We start from the raw sequence: 18,257 nt of genomic DNA, 5'->3' as shown, positions 1-18,257 counted from the left end.
AAGCTTTGGTTTAAAGTTTATCTTCTTAGATTACTTGCTAGCAATTTGGTGTTGATTCAAGCTTAAGTTTATAGTTTATCTTCTTAATTTTGATGGGGCAAAAATGGGATTGGCATCCGATATGTCCTGATTTACTTTCAGTGCGCATGAGGAAATTCATTATGTCTTGGTCAGAACAAAGAACATGCAATTAATCCCCTCCCTCCAAGAGAAGAGGTATGGTTAAAAATCTCATATCCTAACACTTTTAATGTAGTAACAATAAATTCGACGCAAATTGATTTTCTAGATTATTATGTAAAACATTCAGTCGCCTTTATTTCAAAACTCGTGTAATGCATATTAGGTGTTTTTGCATGAAAGGGACGGTACTACAGTCTTCTGATAACTATGAGTAAATCACCCATCCTCGATTCTTTTGAAAGCATTGAACTCTTGTGTGTAACAGCTTCAAAGGTCTGATTACTTTGCAAATGAAATACTGTGTTCAATATATGAACACCGAGAAAACGTTTAGAAAATGGGTGAAATTTTATTTTAAGTTTATTGGAAGTCGCCGTGGAGTCCATTAGATAGGCAATCTGCAACTGGGTTTGTGCACAGGTTTAGCCATTTACTGAAGACTGATTCAAATGGCTCTGAGCACTATGGGACTTAACTTCTGAGGTCATGAGTCCCCTAGAACTTAGAACTACTTAAATCTAACTAACCTAAGGACATCACACACATCCATGCCCGAGGCAGGATTCGAACCTGTGACTGTAGCACCTAGAACCGCTCGACCACCCTGGCCGGCAATGAAGACTGAGCACGTGCTCTGAAACTTTACTTGTTGTGTGGTAGACGATCGAGACAAAAGTATACGGTGAGTGTTTGGTTATTTGTATCCACTACAAGGCAATGCACTGCTGCTTGTAAGGTAACATGAGTCATCACAATAACAGAAGTGCATTATTTCCCGTTGTCTGTTACCGATAGCGACTGCAGGCGTAGCGGTTCTCCGAAGCGCAGAGGGCAGCGCCTGCAGCGGAGCGGGGAGCAGTTGATAAGCGTTAAGCGGCGCACAGTAGCCCGTGGACCCGCGAGAACGACACTTCAGTGCTGCAAAGACATGGCCGGCGCCATGTCTGTGCTGCTGTCTTTGGGCCTGCTGTCGTTTTTATGTCAAGCTTCGGCCTCAGGAACAAGGTTAGTGCTCATTCCACAGGGGTCGTCTTGTTCAAAGATCTCAAGACTTGTTCGCTATAGTACCTGAAAGATAACACTCACAGAATTTCTACTACAGGCTGTAGATGTTACTCTACTGTCGTCATATGAATGCTTCCAATGAACATTGTTGTACTGTTCTGCATCACTCGAGATTTACTGAAAATTAAATTCAGTCACAGACCTTACAGTCGTTACGTGCTTTCTCGTCTGTAAAAGCGCTATCTATTACGAAGGCAACAGTTTCGTTGTGAGTGAATGTCAAATAAAGGTTGTGGTGGCAGATTAATCTGCAGTATAGCTCGAGATCTACGTTAGACGTTGGGAGTATTTACTCTATATTTAATATACGATATTATGACGACGTGTGAACCTTGCCTTCCAGTTGGTTCAGCCTTTTCTAATTCCAGTATGAATCCGGAGCCAGCATTCACTGCATGTTTAACGCACTTTTCTTCATAAATAACGATAACTGCAAACTAAATTGAGAAACACTGCAAAGGTTATACAAATAAGTGCCTAGATTTCCGAGGTGCATATTTATAGCTCCTGGACTGTTGAGCTTAGGAGAATTCCTTAAAAGAATCTGGTGAATAACACAAATAACCTCATGAAGCAATGTTTTATGTAGAAACACGAATAATATCGAACAATTTAAACTGAATTCTAAAAATAAAACCTAGTAAAACTTTCAGGACGCTTTACAACTTTATTTGTAGAATGTAGTTGATCTAGGACGAATTATCTCCACAGCAGATTGGTAACCGCTCCCTGTTGTAGCAGAGCGACATAACTGTGCACAGGTCACAAGATGTGACCAAACTCGTGCTCTGATTGGTTGTTACTGTGGTAGGTGTCTTGTAATCAATTATAGCCCGATTAAAATTACTTGATTGTTGACGTCTGCCAGTGGCCGCTACAATGTTTTCCACGTCAGCTGCTGGCAATCGCTCCGTTATAGGTAACACACAAATACGGCTGTTCACTTCACAAATGCTGTTCATGTGTAGCGTGGAGCAATGTTTGAAGCGGCTGCCGTGAGGTATGACGGAAATGCGAGATTCTCTGTCGACAGCCGATTTTAAATGACCAATGACTGAAAAAAAAAAATAAAAACACACCAGCTGTGTGTAACGAGTTTCGAACCTATCACCCTTTGCCCGACAAATTTATGCGCTAACCACAGCTCTGCGACACTACGATGCATAGCCTGTTACATCTATGACTATGATATCCCACAGCAGCGATAAATTGCAGCCTTCACAAATTTGGCTTCACATAATGTCGTTCGAAACTTTCCTAATGTAAACCGACTTCTGTGATTATAATAACTGTATATGTGACGCTGAATCGCGCCTAATGCGGGAGGATCCAGTAGTGTTTGGTTAGTGCTATGTATAAAACGTATGTATATCGTTAGCATCGTTTGTGTGTGTGTGTGTGTGTGTGCCGGCCGCGGTGGTCTCGCGGTTCTAGGCGCTCAGTCCGGAACCGCGCGACTGCTACGGTCGCAGGTTCGAGTTCTGCCTCGGGCATGGATGTGTGTGATGTCCTTAGGTTAGTTAGGTTTAAGTAGTTCTGAGTTCTAGGGGACAGATGACCACAGATGTTAAGTCCCATAGTGCTCAGAGCCATTTGAACCATTTTATTGTGTGTATGTGTTTGTGTGTGTGTGCGTGTGTGTATGTGTGCGCACGCGGTTATCATGAGTGATGAAATACGAAATTAAAAGGACAGATTCAAGACTTGGGATCCCAACACAAATTGGTTCAAATGGCTCTAGAGTCTAGGCACTATGGGACTTAACATTTGAGGTCATCAATCCCCTAGACTTAGAACTACTTAAACCTAACTAACCTAAGGACATCACACACATGCATGCCCGAGGCAGGATTCGAACTTGCCACCGTAGCAGCAGCGCGGTTTCGGACTGAAGCGCCTAGACACAAGAAAGGAAGCCAGACAAGGTGAACTGACCAACTGTTGTGCCAGTTTGGCAACGGCGTTTGATTCAGGCCTGAGGTCGAGCGCCTGGACTGGAGGAAACCAGCTCAGCGCGTGAAGTGTCAACTATCAAGTAATTTTCATTGAACTGTAGCTGTCTGTTATTCTGACCGAGGCTTAAAGGTTGGATTTTGACATCATGCAAATATTGATTAACTAAATATTTAACAGATTTTTTTCTCTTTTTGCTAAACTCAGCCCAAAAAAAAGTCGTGTTGATGTATGGGATATGTACATGATATACATATAAATCTGAATTTACGTTCCGATTTTGGTTCTTTGCGTAGAAGAATGTGTTAAGTATGGAACGAATGTTAACGCGATGAATTATGTCAGAAATTAATAATGGTGGAACCAATTGCAAACCGTAATGACGTGATGACTTTTACAGTTCGTTGTTTACAGGAAACCGTTTCGATATTGTTCATAAGCATGAATTTTTTAGTTGGCGGCGTTTGCAAAATGAAAAACAAATCTGTTCAACATGCAGTTAATCAATATTTGCGTGAAGTGAAAGCCTCTCTTTATGCCTGGGTCAGAACAACAAAGGCACAGTTTAATGCTATGTCGGTATTTTCAGCATGTGTTCAGACGTTCGTTTTTTTTAAATTTATGTATTCTAATAAACAACTTGAAACTGCAGCCTCATTTGATCCCGACATCTGAGCCGTAAATACTTTTCGATTTTGGATCTATGCGGACTCATCGGTAACGAATGCGTCGACTGCAAGCGGATCTATACCAAGATGATGATGAGCCCTGTCAGAGCGTTCCCCTTCCCCCACCCTCCACCCCCACTCACACACACAAAACTATCTTTCTGCAATTTTTTCTACGCAGATTTATGAGTTTTTAAGGTAGGTGTAATAAAACTGAAGCGTTATTGAAAATTATTACTTAATTTAGCTAAGTATATGAAAATATTTTGCAATAACAAATTGCTTGCATCACTGCAGTAAATAAATTACAAATTGTAGAAACTTTGTAAAAAATAGAAAATAAAAATATAGGACTTAATTTTTATGGTTGCTTTTGTAGTTTAGTATGATGTATAATAAAGAACATATTTTATTCGCTCCTCGTAAATTATTAATTGCAAATAAAGAAATAAGGGCTGTAAATAAGTGTTGAGAAAACATTTCTTTCTGAGAACTGTGTCTTATTGTAATTTTGCTTTTCATTCCCTTGGTTTGAGAGAAAAAAACTCGTAGATTATCACATGGTAGTCAACTTTAGCAACTGTTTCGTATTCTGTCAAGATACCATAGTCGGCCTTACGAAATTTATTATCTTTAATTTGCTGAACTGCGTTGACAAGATGCTGCAGCCACTGGCATTCTCATAAATATCTGCAAAGCTATTTCGATGTTTCGATAAACATCTCGTACCCCTTAATTTGGATGTGGGGAAAAATGTGTCACCGCTCCTCGTCAGGTCTTTCTACTGGAATTTGAAAGCCGCTATACCGTTAGCTACCTCAGCTGTATCGACGTTTCTGCTGTATTTGGCACTAAATCTGCTGTAAATTTTTCAGAATCAGGTAAAGAGCTCTCATTTAATGCGTTCCCAACAGAAAGTTAAAGTGAGATGTCATGGTGTGTTATATGTGAGGTCTGTTTCCAGTTTCATTTGCTGTTCTGTAAAATATTTTGAACAACTGTAGCTTAGACTGTTAATTTCCAGTTCACAGTTACTGATAATCAGCAAAGATAGAAATGTATCGGTCAAATGGGATATTTGCTTCAGCACCCGCTAACCAACTTTTGAGATCCTGCAATACCTTAGCGAAGTAGCAGCAAAAACTCAATCGTCGAACATGAGTTACCTCTGAAGACGGCAGCTGTAGGAACCAAGCCGGTCACCGTGGACGAGCGGTTTTAGGTGATTCAGTCTGGAACCACGCCACCGCTACGGTCGCAGGTTCGAATCCTGCCTCGGGCATGGATGTGTGTGATGTCGTTAGGGTAGTTAGGTTTAAGTAGTTCTAAGTACTAGGGGACTGATGACCTCAGAAAGTACTAGGGGACTGATGACCTCAGATGTTAAGTCCGATAGTGCTCAGAGCCATTTGAACCATTTGAAGGAACCAAGCGCTACTATTGGCACATAACCAATGTGACGCCCGTTCCGCTGCAGTCATTGGTCTATGGTACAGCTTGTACGAAGTGACACTGCGGTATCAACAGCACATGGTTATTGTCTCAGAACGAGGTAAAGGCTCGCAGGCGGAAGACAGGAATAAATAGGGCAGAACAACTCGCATACCTCTTTCGGTTGATTCTTAAATCGTCACAGTAGGTTTTTTTTTTCTTTTTCCGGTCAGTTTTTTCGCCCTCTCTCTGTCTGCACACTTGGCGGGCGCCTATCTCGCCACGGCCTCGGTATGGCCCTGTCTACATTCAACACTGTATACCCACACCCGTTATAGTTTTTTGACATTTGTATGACGCATGCAACAAAAATTTGTCCATAACAGCGTCTATACTTTATTTAAAAGAACTGCTAGGGACTATCCACAAGTCAATTGTAGTTCTTTCCGAGCGCCATGTGCTCGCTGTGTTTTCTATTTTGTAGATGTGCAGAGCCATGTTTAACGTGGGTGGCAGCTGGGCTTGCCTGATTAAATTGACGGAATTACCGAACATTGCCTCAGCATGAATACAATACAACACTTAGTAAACATTAAAAATTATATTTATTATGACTTTCTGTTTTTTATTGCTTTTATGTTACCTTTAATTTTTGGTAAACGTCGTTACTTGATACAAATTTCAAATTACAACAAATGCATAATTATGATTTTACAATGTCGACATTCAATTTGTTTCTTGTGTCAGATCAGAAATGATTCGTGTGACTGAAGACTCCTTCCACATAGGGACTGCTGCATGGGACCGCCATTGCCCTTTTGATGATCATGCATATCATTAAATAAGTTAGTGATTAGTAAGGAATTCTAAAAATACCGAACCTCTCATACTTCAGTAATGAACACCGAACACGAGGATGAAATACCGAACAGCTCAGTAAAAAACCGAAAACATATCAACCCAGCCGGCAGGACGCCGGCAACTGCAAGATTGCAATCACAAACTTATTTTAATCGAAGTATGCCAGAATATTTAACATTATTTTCTCAATTGTCTGTGCATTAATACAAATTACTTTAAAAATACGTAAGGCAATATTTTGGTGGGTTATGCTTACATCCACACTAAACATTACCGTCTGTACATCTGGGTGCGTGTAACGAAAGGTGCAAAGTTTTCATCTATTCACGGACTGAACATGTCAAGAATGACTGTTCCCGTTCCCGAATGTGTACGATTCCTAGTGGGCATAGTGGGGCGATATATACTGAAGCGCCAAAGATACTGGCATAAGGATGCGTATTCAAGTACAGAGATATGTAAACAGGCGAATACGGCAACGCGTATACAAAACAAGTGTCTGGCGTAGATGTTAGATTGGTTACTGCTGCTAAATGGCAGGTTATCAAGGTTTGAGTGGGTTTGAACGTTGTGTTATAGTCGGCGCACGAGCGATAGGACATCTCCGAGGAAGCGATGAAGTGGGGATTTTTCCGTACGACCATTTCACGAGTGTGCCGTGAATATGAGGAATCCGGTAAAACATCAAATCTCCGACATCGCTGCGGCCGGGAAAAGATCCTGCAAGAACGGGATCAACGACGACTGAAGAGAATCGTTCAAAATAACAGAAGTGCAATCCTTCCAAAAACTGCTGCAGATTTATGTGCTTGGCCATCAAAAAGTGTCAGCGTGCGAGCCATTCAACGAAACATCATAGATATGGGCTTTCGGAGCCAAAGTCCCACTCGTGTACCCTTGATGACTGCACGACACAAAGCTTTATGTCTCCCCTGGGCCCGTCAACACCGACAATGGACTGTTGATGACTGGGAACATGTTGCCTGGTCGGACAAGTCTCGTTTCAAATTGTATCGAGCGGATGGACGTGTACAGGTATGGAGACATCACGAATTCATGGATCCTGCGTGTCAGCAGGGGACAGTTCAAGCTGGTGGAGGATTTGTTATGTGCGACTGGAGTGATATGGGACGATATAGATGAGTGTTTCTACACACCCTTGGTAAATAGTGTACAGTTACATTTTCTGAATAGTAGCCTATATGTCTGTTCCATTAATCTATCGTGGTGAGATTATCTTGCAGATGAACTATGTTCTTAGGAACAGCTCGTCTCACGCTTTGTTGATCTGTATTGTGGAAGAATTAGCCTCCTCTGGATTCTGCCAGAACGAGATATTGTTATCTGAAAATGGATTATCTCTAAATTTTGAGAAATACGCAATTATGCAGTCTGTACAACAGTCATACCAACAACTGATGTAGCACCCGAACAGGAGTCGGTAAAAAAGATAGATTCCTCCAAAATTTTGGGCGTACATATTCATCAAAACTTGAACTGAAACGAACATGTAATTGCTAGCCTTGGTTACCAATGAATCAACTTACTGGCATATTTTGCACATTTCCACTCAATAATGTCTTATGATATATATTTCTGTTGTACGTGTTGATTGCGCAAAAGCGAGAGTAAGAATAATATGTGGAGTTCAGGCGCAGTCATCATGTAAGTACCTCTGCAAAATGTTCGATATTTTAACTGCACTATCAAATTATGTACATTCGCCAATGACGTTCGTCATAAATAATCATCATAGTTTAAGCATAATGATGTCCATTCGTACAATACTAGAGTGAAAAAATGGCCTTCATTACCCATTACTGAAGCTGCCAATGGCTCAGAAATGATTTCAGTATGCAGCAACAAAAATGTTTGATTATTCGCGCAATAACATAAAATATCTGACAGACAGCAAAGTAAATTTCAAATTTAATAGGAAATCATTCCCCTTAGACAGCTCCTCCTACGTCATGGACTACTTTTTTAGTTAAAAACTGGTAGAAAAAAACACCCAAGTTTTTCATTATAGTTAAAGTGTACTAGCGTCATGAGTAGGACTAAAAAATTTGTTCATCAATGTTAACGGTATTGTCGTACACATATCTAGTAAACCAAGTTCCTATTCCAAGCGCTGGCTCTCTCTCTCTCTCTCTCTCTCTGTGTGTGTGTGTGTGTGTGTGTGTGTGTGTGTGTGAGAGAGAGAGAGAGAGAGAGAGAGAGAGAGAGAGAGAGAGATGGAGGAAGGGAGAATGAAAGACGAAACAGTTTTCAGTACATTGTGAGTGCTACAACAACTTATTGTTAGGAAAGACTTTGCACCACTCTTGTCCATAGTAACAGTTGCTTCGCTCGCACCTTGCACACCAATTTGAAGTCCAACTTAAAAAATGCGTGCACTAAAGTTACTTTTTGTAAATTACTTGATTACTTCTGAACTAGCAGAAACGGGAAGATTTCTGTCTCCTAATGTACTGTGTCCAATCGATGTTTCCATATTTTAATATATCTACAATTTGCAGAAGAAATTTTCATATCTTTAGCATTTGTTGCGTGTCTCACGTATCTTGTTACAGATCCACCGTAAGTACCGTTGATGTGTGAAGACGCGCGCTAGTGATAATATTTGACAAGAAAATAATTATTTGTTTTATGTAATAAGCATTTGTCTCTTACAGTACTTGTCCTAATAATAATTATCCTTCAAAAACTATTTCGTGACGGACACAATCGAACCATTTTGCCTTCTAACTCTCAAAAATTTCATTTAGCCCCTCAGGGAGTGATTACTCCCAGGTTGGCAACCACTGCTGCAAACTGACTCGTTTCGCATCATTTCGGTTAAAGAATCGTTCAAATGATGTATGGAACATGTAACTCAGCGGCTAGGCTTTTCACCAATAGTTCGTCGTATCGTACTGCATTTTGCAGCACTTAGACTCTGCGACTGATCTTGTTAGAACTGCGTTGCTGGCGAACAAGCTCAGAATGACTGTAACTAATGTTTCGGCAAGTAGAAGGATAGATAGTTATTTACTGTTTGTGTTGCGGCGCTAGACATCGTGGTCAAGTGATTTTCTAAAACCGTTTTCGACAGTATATCAGTGCATCACAACAGTTATTAATGTTCACAGTGAAACTGTTCTCGAAAATAGTGGGGCACTGGATTGCCATACAAAGACAATACAGTGCTGAAACTATAGTTTTCAATATATCATCGGATGGGAGAGAGTAATGTAACTACAGGGTGTTTCTGGACATCAGAGGCAAACTTTGAGCGACAGTAAGTCAATAGTCCTATAACATTCCTTCCAGGTCCGACATTAGCCGGCACGGAGATGCATGCAAAACGTCCGCACGGGGCTCTCCCGCATCCTCCCCCCCCCCCCTCCTCCTTCTCATCCAACACTGGCCATACACCTTCATCATGTTCAAAAGAATTCTAAGTTTCTTCATGTGACATATTACCAAAGTATCAAAAGACTGTTACTACAGCAGACCTACTGTTGTTGTAGGAACATAATTAATCGGAGAAGGAATCTTAATAGGTACAGTAATTACTAAAATGTTAATATTAAAAACTAACTTAGCTATGGGAATTCTTCCAATTTAATGAAATTCAAAATCAAATAAGGTTCATAAGTGTTGTTCAGGATATACACTTAAATGCTTTCATCCCTCGACTGTGCTCTAAAATTTACAAGAAATTATTGAGATGTAGCTTATAAACATTAAGGGTTCTTGCTCTACGCACTTTGCACAAACCGTCTTTTGGTTTCTGACGAGCAAATTCATCAACAATATCTTCAAAATTCAGTTTTGAAACCACGTCGTATTCCACTGACAGCACAGCAAGAGAAGACAGGCGGTATTGGGAAATTCTACTGCTGAAAGAGTTCTTGATAAGCTTTAAATGTGAAAAGTTCCTTTCGGCGGAGGCGACAGTCACTGGCAAGGTTAGACAAACTCTAGAGGCAATATAAATATTGGGAAATGTGTTTCCAATGTCATTAAAGTGTTTCAAAATAAACACAGGAGTTTCTACGCCTCGGGCACCATTCCTCTGAACACTTTAATTTCTGTCAAAATGTCTTTTGAACATTCATCATCTGTGTTTACACGTAGCTCTTTCTCAAAGTTTTAACACAGCATTTACAGTTCTTCGTCCTGTGTGTATTTTAAACTTTCTGGAGAAAACAAAAAGCCGAATATTTCGGAATACTTAGCCAGCTGGCCAAACCTTTCAAACTTTTTGACAGCGTGTCAACGACAGTATAGAAAATATCGATATTGTGTTTACAGCTATCTCTTTCGCTGTTGTCTGCTCATTAACAAAACCTTCTTTACGGAAATTCTCATTAAAATTCACTAGGCCTTTGGGAGGTTTAATTACTACTTTCATATCTCTGTTTTCTGGTTGAAGTGCCTTGCTGCGTTAATGGCGAAAAGGTCATACCATATGACAACGCCTACAGTGACGACGCTTTCTAATTCGTTCACTACAAGTGAGTGTGCTTCGCTATTTGTTTTCGATTCAACAGTGTTGTTGCTCACCTCAAGAAGTGCAACTATGACTTCTCTTGTCTGGTACCTTATAGCTTCGAAACTCTACACTCTGCTTTACCGTCGAGTGTCTGAAAGCTTCTTCACTGTTAAAATTGGTACCCTGTTCAGTAAGATTTCCCATCTCTGAGTGGGAATTACACCAAAAAATGTGAGTGCTGTTGCTGCAGATTTTGCCGCATTTGATAACACAAGATTAAGACTGTGGCTGGCACGTGGCATATAAAATGCTCTTGGATTGCACGTTAGGATTCTGACGTGAACGCCACTTTGATAATCATATTTGCGCCATTATGGTAACATTGGCCTCTGCAGTCACGAATATCGAGTCCTAGTTGGTCAAGTTTCGACAAACCGCTTTTAGTCAAACTCTCTCCTGTTGTTGAAGTGACGTTCAGAAAATCGAGGTAGTGTTCTTGTACAGTCACTGCGTCCTCTGAAAAATTTGCAAACCAATCAGTCAATGTTATTTGTTCATTGTGGCTTGTATCAGGAGTATAATCAAGTATGACAGAAAAATATTTACTTTCCTTTACAAAATTAACAGTGCTGTTTTTCACTTTGTTGGCAAGCAAATTTATGAGTTCATTTTGAATATTTTTCAAAGATACCACTTTCTTGTTTCAAACGTATCTGACATTCCATCCATTTTTTGTACCTTATAAGTGATTAAATGATTGTTCATGCTCTTGAAGCCGATTCCTAAATGAAAACCACACAGTCCAGCTTGTTTGGAGGAGATCCAAAAACTAGAAACTTTGTCGGTAGATTTTGAATACAGAAGCCATTTACGACCTCTTTTTTTCTCCATTTGGTAAAGATCTTACTTAAAAATGAGTTGAAAAGTATCTTCTGTTCTCATTTAAAGGATACTCAAAAGCCGGCCGCAATGGCCGAGCGGTTCTAGGCGCATCAGTCTGGAACCGCGCAACCGCTACGGTCACAGGTTCGAATCCTGCCTCGGGCATGGATGTGTGTGATGTCCTTAGGTTAGTTAGGTTTAAGTAGTTCTAAGTTCTAGGGGACTGATGACCTCAGCTGTCAAGTCCCATAGTGCTTAGAGCCATTTGAACCATTTGATACTCAAAATTTACGATTTTAGTAGGACCTTTATGTACAATTTCATTTATCATGGAGCCATGTTCACTTGTATCTGAAGCATCACAAGATGAGAGTCCACTGTTAATGCCTTTTCTCCTTCAACCACATTTTAGTCTCATTGTCTGAAGTTGTTTGTCGAAGAAACTTTTCGAAAGCTCCTTTTTATGGATTCAAAGACTGTTCATCTTGTAGCTTTTTCCTGATCTTTTGAGCACCTGAATCGCATTTTATAAATCTGTCTCTCTCACGAGACATTTCCCAAGGCTAGAAAAGTACAGTGCGTTGAAACTGACGTCACGTCAATGAACAAATCATTCTGTGGGAAACACCTCCTGACGGAAGAATGTAATGCTTGATTGTTAGCCACAACAATGAGAAGAAAGGGCCCTAAAAATGTAAATGTCGTGTGACTAGGGCCTCCCGTCGGGTAGACCGTTCGCCGTGTGCAACTCTTTCGATTCGACGCCATTTCGGCGACTTGCGCGTCTATGGGGATGAAATGATGATGATTAGAACAACACAACACCCAGTCCCCGAGCGGAGGAAATCTACGACCCAGCCAGGGATCGAACCCGGGCCCTTAGGATTGACAGTGTGTCGCTCTGCCCACTTTTTTTCCCCTTGATCTCATTTTGTTCTATGTTGTTCGTTGAATTTGTTCGCGGCGGACGTCCGATGACATCCGTTCAGGTTGTTCGTTGATCCGTTCACTCAGTTTTTTATTACAGACTCTGACCGAGCACGCTGAGCTACCGTGCCGGCATCTCAGCTACCGGGAGCGGACGCGGAGAGGCGCTGAGAAACAATGAATCGCTTACCTCTTAATTTATGCGTGAGCAATGGTCATATGCTGACAGATAGCTATAGCTCGTCAGTAACATAGCCCCTGGTTCCCTTGACTTTTATGCAGGCATAATTGTCTAGGACGTACTCCAGTGCCCATAGTCATGTCACAGTGGATTTGTAAATGAGTTACATTGCATTAAAAGTAGTTTCAGAATCACCTTACTTTATTTTTTCCAATTATCTGTAATAACAAAAATAAGGCTGACGGTTTTCAAATTACCGTCTGAAGTTTTCCGCGGGGCCCCAGAAGTGCAGAACCCTGTGCGAGATATATCTGGGAGGAACCAATATATTCTTTGATTCTTGTAGGAACATATGCTCTCATAATTTCTACAATAAATCACACTATGATACACAACGTTTTCTGTAACTAGTGTTACCAGGCCAGGTATATTAACTTTCGCGACAGTGCGTTACGAGAATCGGGACCTTGCTTCTCAAATCGGGAGAATTGAAATAAATATAATTGTTGAAAATCAGCAGCTATGGTATCTATTTTTGTCATTAACCAGTGACAATTTAGTTACGATAGTAAAACTGGTAGTACATGTTTATTAATGAACGTCGACATACTTTTTTCAAGACGAAAGTGCTAATTATCTAATTTTAAATACGTTTACAAATACACTTTACTTTTAAGTAAAGAATAAGTCATCAATCGCAACAACATTTTCTAACACACAATTGAACAAAACCCGACGTTTTAATTTCACGGAATGGGCATATGACTCCGATAGGGTGTCGTGGAAAGTACATTTTCAGGATCTTGTTCAAAGACTTAATGGTGCCATTTTTACTATTCCAACGGAACTGAAGTAATTTATAGTTCGCTTATTTTCATTCGCTTACGACATATGGTATTATATTTTGGGGTAATTCTTCCCATTCTAGAAGAATATTTTTGGCTCAGAAACGGGCGGTTCGGGCAATAAGTGGTGTAATTTCGCGAACCTCTTGTCGAACCGTGTTCATTACTGTGGGTATTCTGACATTGACTCTACCTATCTCTCTCTCTCTCTCTCTCTCTCTCTCTATCTTTGCTGTCGTCTCCTGATAACAATGTCAGCTTATTCCCACGAATTAGCTCTTTTCACTCGGTTAACACTAGGCAGAAATCCAGCATTTGGATCGCTCTTTCTTGTGCAGAAAGGTGTGCGGTATACTGCTGCATCCATTTTCAATAAGTTATCACAAGAATTCAAAAATCTTAACAGTAATCCACGCGCTTTCAAATCGAAGCTCAAGAGTTTCCTCATAGCTCATTCCTTCTCCTCTCTCGAGGATTTCCTTGAAAATTTAGCTGATTCCTGTGTTATTTTGTTGATTTCGTTTAAATCAATTTATGGCTTGTTATTTTTTGGGTTATAAATATTTTATTTTATCTGTTATAACTTTTATGTTGTAATTTCATGTACTGACACGTTCCATGTCCTTGGAGATTTGCTCCTCAATTTGATCCTAACAGACTAGACGTGAAAAAAAGTCATCGGTTTTTCTACATGCTTCTTTAACCCTCCGGCTTGCGCGCCTACTGTTGTCACACGTGCAGGCGCGCGTTGTAAAATTACAATATGGCCATTTTTCAGTAAAAACAAGCTTTTCTTAAACTATTATATTTATTGAAGAAAGCAGTTCATATTCGTTATCTTCAATATTTATAACAGAAGCTTTTGCTCTTTTAGTTCTTTAAATAAAAATTTAGCCAGTTTTTCTGACATATGTCCACTTTCATTACACCTTTCACACAATTCTTTCGCGAATTAATTCCGGTAATATTCAGAAAAATGAAAAAGTGTCCAATGGCCATCACCATGTAATTCTTGAAATGGGTATCAGGCACAATTTTAGCTACAACGTCAACTCCACCTTTTGTCATGTTGTACTCAATTATTACTTCAGGTTTGTGTGTTTCTTCATCCTCTGTCACCATGTCATGCACAGCAGACAAAAGTATGATAGCACAGTTTTGACAAGGAACATTGGAAACTGAGGTCTTATCCTAGTGAAATCCAAACATTGTCCTTCCAATTTATTTTGTTTTGTTTCGGATAAATTCTGGAATTTACCGTCTGTTCCTCATTGTACCAACGCAAGTGATAGTCTTCTGCAGCATATATTGAGAAAGTAGTTAGCTTGTGTACCAATTTTCAGTTGTAAGGTTCCTGTTTTCCATAGGCACCACATATCTTTTCACTATGCCCTCAGGAGCATTAGATACCCGATATTGTCCTTTGGCTGCATGCCGCAGTAAACCTCCAGATCACTCCAATAAAATGTTTTTCCATCACATAGAGCAAACATTTTTGTCCCATATTTAGCTGGTTTGCTGGGTATGTACTGGATCCATCTACAGCGGTTTCTGTAGTGGTGAATTCCCCAGACTGTAAGAACATTAACAGTTAGCAGCAAAAAGAGCCAATACTGTACGAATTGCAAACAACTTATCAGATTTTCTCCTGTCATACAGGAGCATACAGCTTAGAAAAAACAGAAACCTATTCTAGCTTATTGCAGTCCTAAGCAGTAGCATTCCTGTTCCGTCTGTTGTACAGAGTTCCAGTACATTAGCATGATGACATTTTCTTCTTCATCTTAAAAAAATCCCGAACGCAGCCATTATTTCGTCAGTTTACCACTTTTGCGCGAGAATTGATGTGTGTCTCGCTGTTTATTTATATAGATATATGTATAGTTTACGATTTCATCAATAAAGTCAAGGCCAATGACTTTCAAAAAAGCACTAACTTCATCAGTTATACCCATCACCTTTGTCTTCGGATCTGGTGGAATTTGCACAATGTTTTTTCTGCTTGTTTTTGATGTTTTAGCACACTCGCTTTTACACCAACGTGAAACTTTGCTTTTCAATAAAGCGCCCTCGTACATCCGCTGTCTCTTCGGGATCATCACTATCCTCACCTTCAAGTTCAGATTAACTGCCATGGTCCCATTCAATGTTTTCATCACACAAATCTACTTTACTTTCCTCCAAGTCTGAAAAGTCCGTGTAAACTGTATCATCACCTTCTTCGAGCAGTCTGCGAATTTCTTCGTCTGATACACCCTTTAAACTGGAACAAAACATCAAAGAAATGAAATGAATAAATACATTCATATGTCAGTGTAACCAAAGTAACGTTTAATGTGCATCTATAAAAACTAAAAAAACAACGAGCAACTGTAGTTAACTTTTTTAGTACGCTTTCCTCTGGACATTGACAGCTCAAACAAAGCTTGCAACTGTCACACCAGCAGGCGCGCGTTGCACTTTTTACAACATTCGTCATGTCGTTGTTTACAGTTCTAAAAACAAACTGAGAAAGCTAACCAAATGAACTGAAGCCACTTTAACATTGTCGAGAAAACATCAACGATGGACTACATGGCTGCAATGGCGCAATAGCTCAAGGTTAAGGCGTCGATTAGACAGAAAAACTGCATCTGTTGTACTTTTTACAACAGCGCGCCCGCTCGCGGGTTAAGATGTCAAATCACAGCATACCTAAATGTATTCATAAATTAAGTGATTTGAATGATCGTTTTATAATCAGTATGTATTATTACATTTGTCTTATTAAAATCTACAACGGATGGTTGTGGAATAATAATTTTTTATTAAAATTATATTCTGAAGTAGATTTTACAGCTTTAAGCAGCGCTTTGTTTTGTGCATGACATTTTAAAGTTGGCCTTTATTTGAGTAGGTTAGAAGCATAACTCACATGCTCCAAAAACGTAAATTTTCACAAATGCCTAAAAACGTGTTTTACATGCGTCATGCACATGTCCCATATATTGACATCAGTACGTGCAAGAACAGTGGCTGTCAATCATTATGTATATTTCAGATTATGTTTGCTTACTGAGAAATTACAATTATTTAAAGTTATATTATGGATCATGTGAGTTTTGTTAATGAGCTATGGAACATGTAAGTTTTGACAACCCCATTTTGGATCTTGTGAGTTTTGGTACTGAGCTGTTTGGACAATGTTGGTTTCGCGGGAACTATGATGTTGTGACTCGATATGCAACACTTTTTGATTCTGACTGCAAGCCACTTTCTCTTTTACAGTGTATATATGATATTACATTCCGATGTTAATTGTGATAAATACCAATTGATCGTCTTTTATGGACTTTGCTTGTGTTAGTTTGCTAAAGATATTCTCTAGTTTGGAATACCGTTTGCAATTTCATAAAAGAAATGTCTACTGTGCACATTTCATCAGTTTACAGATCAAAGAAATTTACAAATTTTCCATTCATGAGAAGTAATTATTGATCAGAAAGAAAAGTAGAGTATTATAATCAGGAAAATAATTCAAACCTGCTAAGCATTCTTTGAGAAGAAAGAAACTATCAAATACCGAAAGAAAATAAGCTACTAAAATAAAACTGAAGATTTGAAGGAGATTCACTTCTAAAACTGAAAATAATTTTACTCTTCTATGTCTATATCACAACATTAAGTACCTCTTGAATCATGTCGCACATACACTCATGACCAGTTTGATCCAATGTATTCTCATCAGTAATATGCTTATAGAACTTGAGCTCCTCAATTTCTCTCCCGTTTTCCCCATAATGGGCAGTCAGAAGTTTTTCGACATCCTTCCTTTTCTCTAAAGAGATTGAATTCTTTGGTTGGATGAGTTTGGGATGTGTAAGTGCATTTACTCCAGATTTAAACACTGATCTAAACACTCCAAGGTCATTTCTGTACGTTTGTTGACTACGCACAAGAATTCTATTTCCCACTCTGCGCTTTATGTAAATGCGCTTACATTTTGAAATTGAAAAATGCCATGATCCTGGATTTCGTAAAGCAATTTTCACACAATTCTTGATGTCGACAACACTGGAGTCTCTTTCTACCAATTTCAATGTTGACTGGCTCGAAATTATCTCATACACTTGTTCAGGCTGTACTATTACTTCCATTGTTTTCATTTTCCTTTCTATATTTCCAAACACACGGTCTGGAGGAATGTAACTATGACCGGTGACTGGAAAAATCATTTCAGTTCCATCGATATGTGGGGGAGACTTTACGGAAAGCCAAAACATACACATCGCAAAATAAGTAGAATTCTTATTTTGTGCAGCACACCCATCACATACCAATCGAATTTGTTTGTAATGGGATATGTCTAGGGAGTTTAATGTATCAAACACATATGAGGCTTAGTGTTTGAATCTCGACTGAATTCATTTTCTGTCCACCAATAAGAAGTAACAGTGGAATGGTTTAACTCAGATTTACTGTGACCTTTAACAATGGTAAAATTCTGGACATAAATTGGTCTGCTATAATAGCATGACTGATCTGGAACGTTGGGCAATGGAATATTCTTCTCAAAATCGAATGTAAGAATTAACGTTTCAACGTCTTTGTCCTTCAGGGTGTTAAAAATGCTATATACTTTAACTTGTGAACCCTTTTTAGTAATTAATTGAGTTTTCTTGTTAGGGTCTCTGTCATGTTTTAACTTTTCAGCTAGGCCTAAGCATGTAGAACACACATCACTTCTCGGTGTACCAAAGCCTACGTTGTATTTTGTGTTAAAGATGTACCTGAAGTAAGAT

General features: G+C 39.4%; 1 protein-coding gene across 1 annotated transcript in view; it reads left to right on the top strand.

The window, feature by feature from the left end:
* The first annotated feature begins 1,076 nt into the window (after window positions 1-1,076).
* The window catches only part of LOC126191523 (murinoglobulin-1-like), a 272,234-nt gene continuing 255,053 nt past the window's right edge, over window positions 1,077-18,257 (top strand). Inside the window, exon 1 of the mRNA XM_049932422.1 lies at window positions 1,077-1,188. Within this exon, the coding sequence (XP_049788379.1) occupies window positions 1,112-1,188 (77 nt within the window). The 5' untranslated portion in view covers window positions 1,077-1,111. The remainder of the gene's footprint in view (window positions 1,189-18,257) is intronic.

The sequence above is a fragment of the Schistocerca cancellata genome, chromosome 6, assembly GCF_023864275.1.
Source record: "Schistocerca cancellata isolate TAMUIC-IGC-003103 chromosome 6, iqSchCanc2.1, whole genome shotgun sequence".
NCBI lineage: Eukaryota > Metazoa > Arthropoda > Insecta > Orthoptera > Acrididae > Schistocerca > Schistocerca cancellata.
This window is presented reverse-complemented; position numbering and strand designations above follow the sequence as displayed.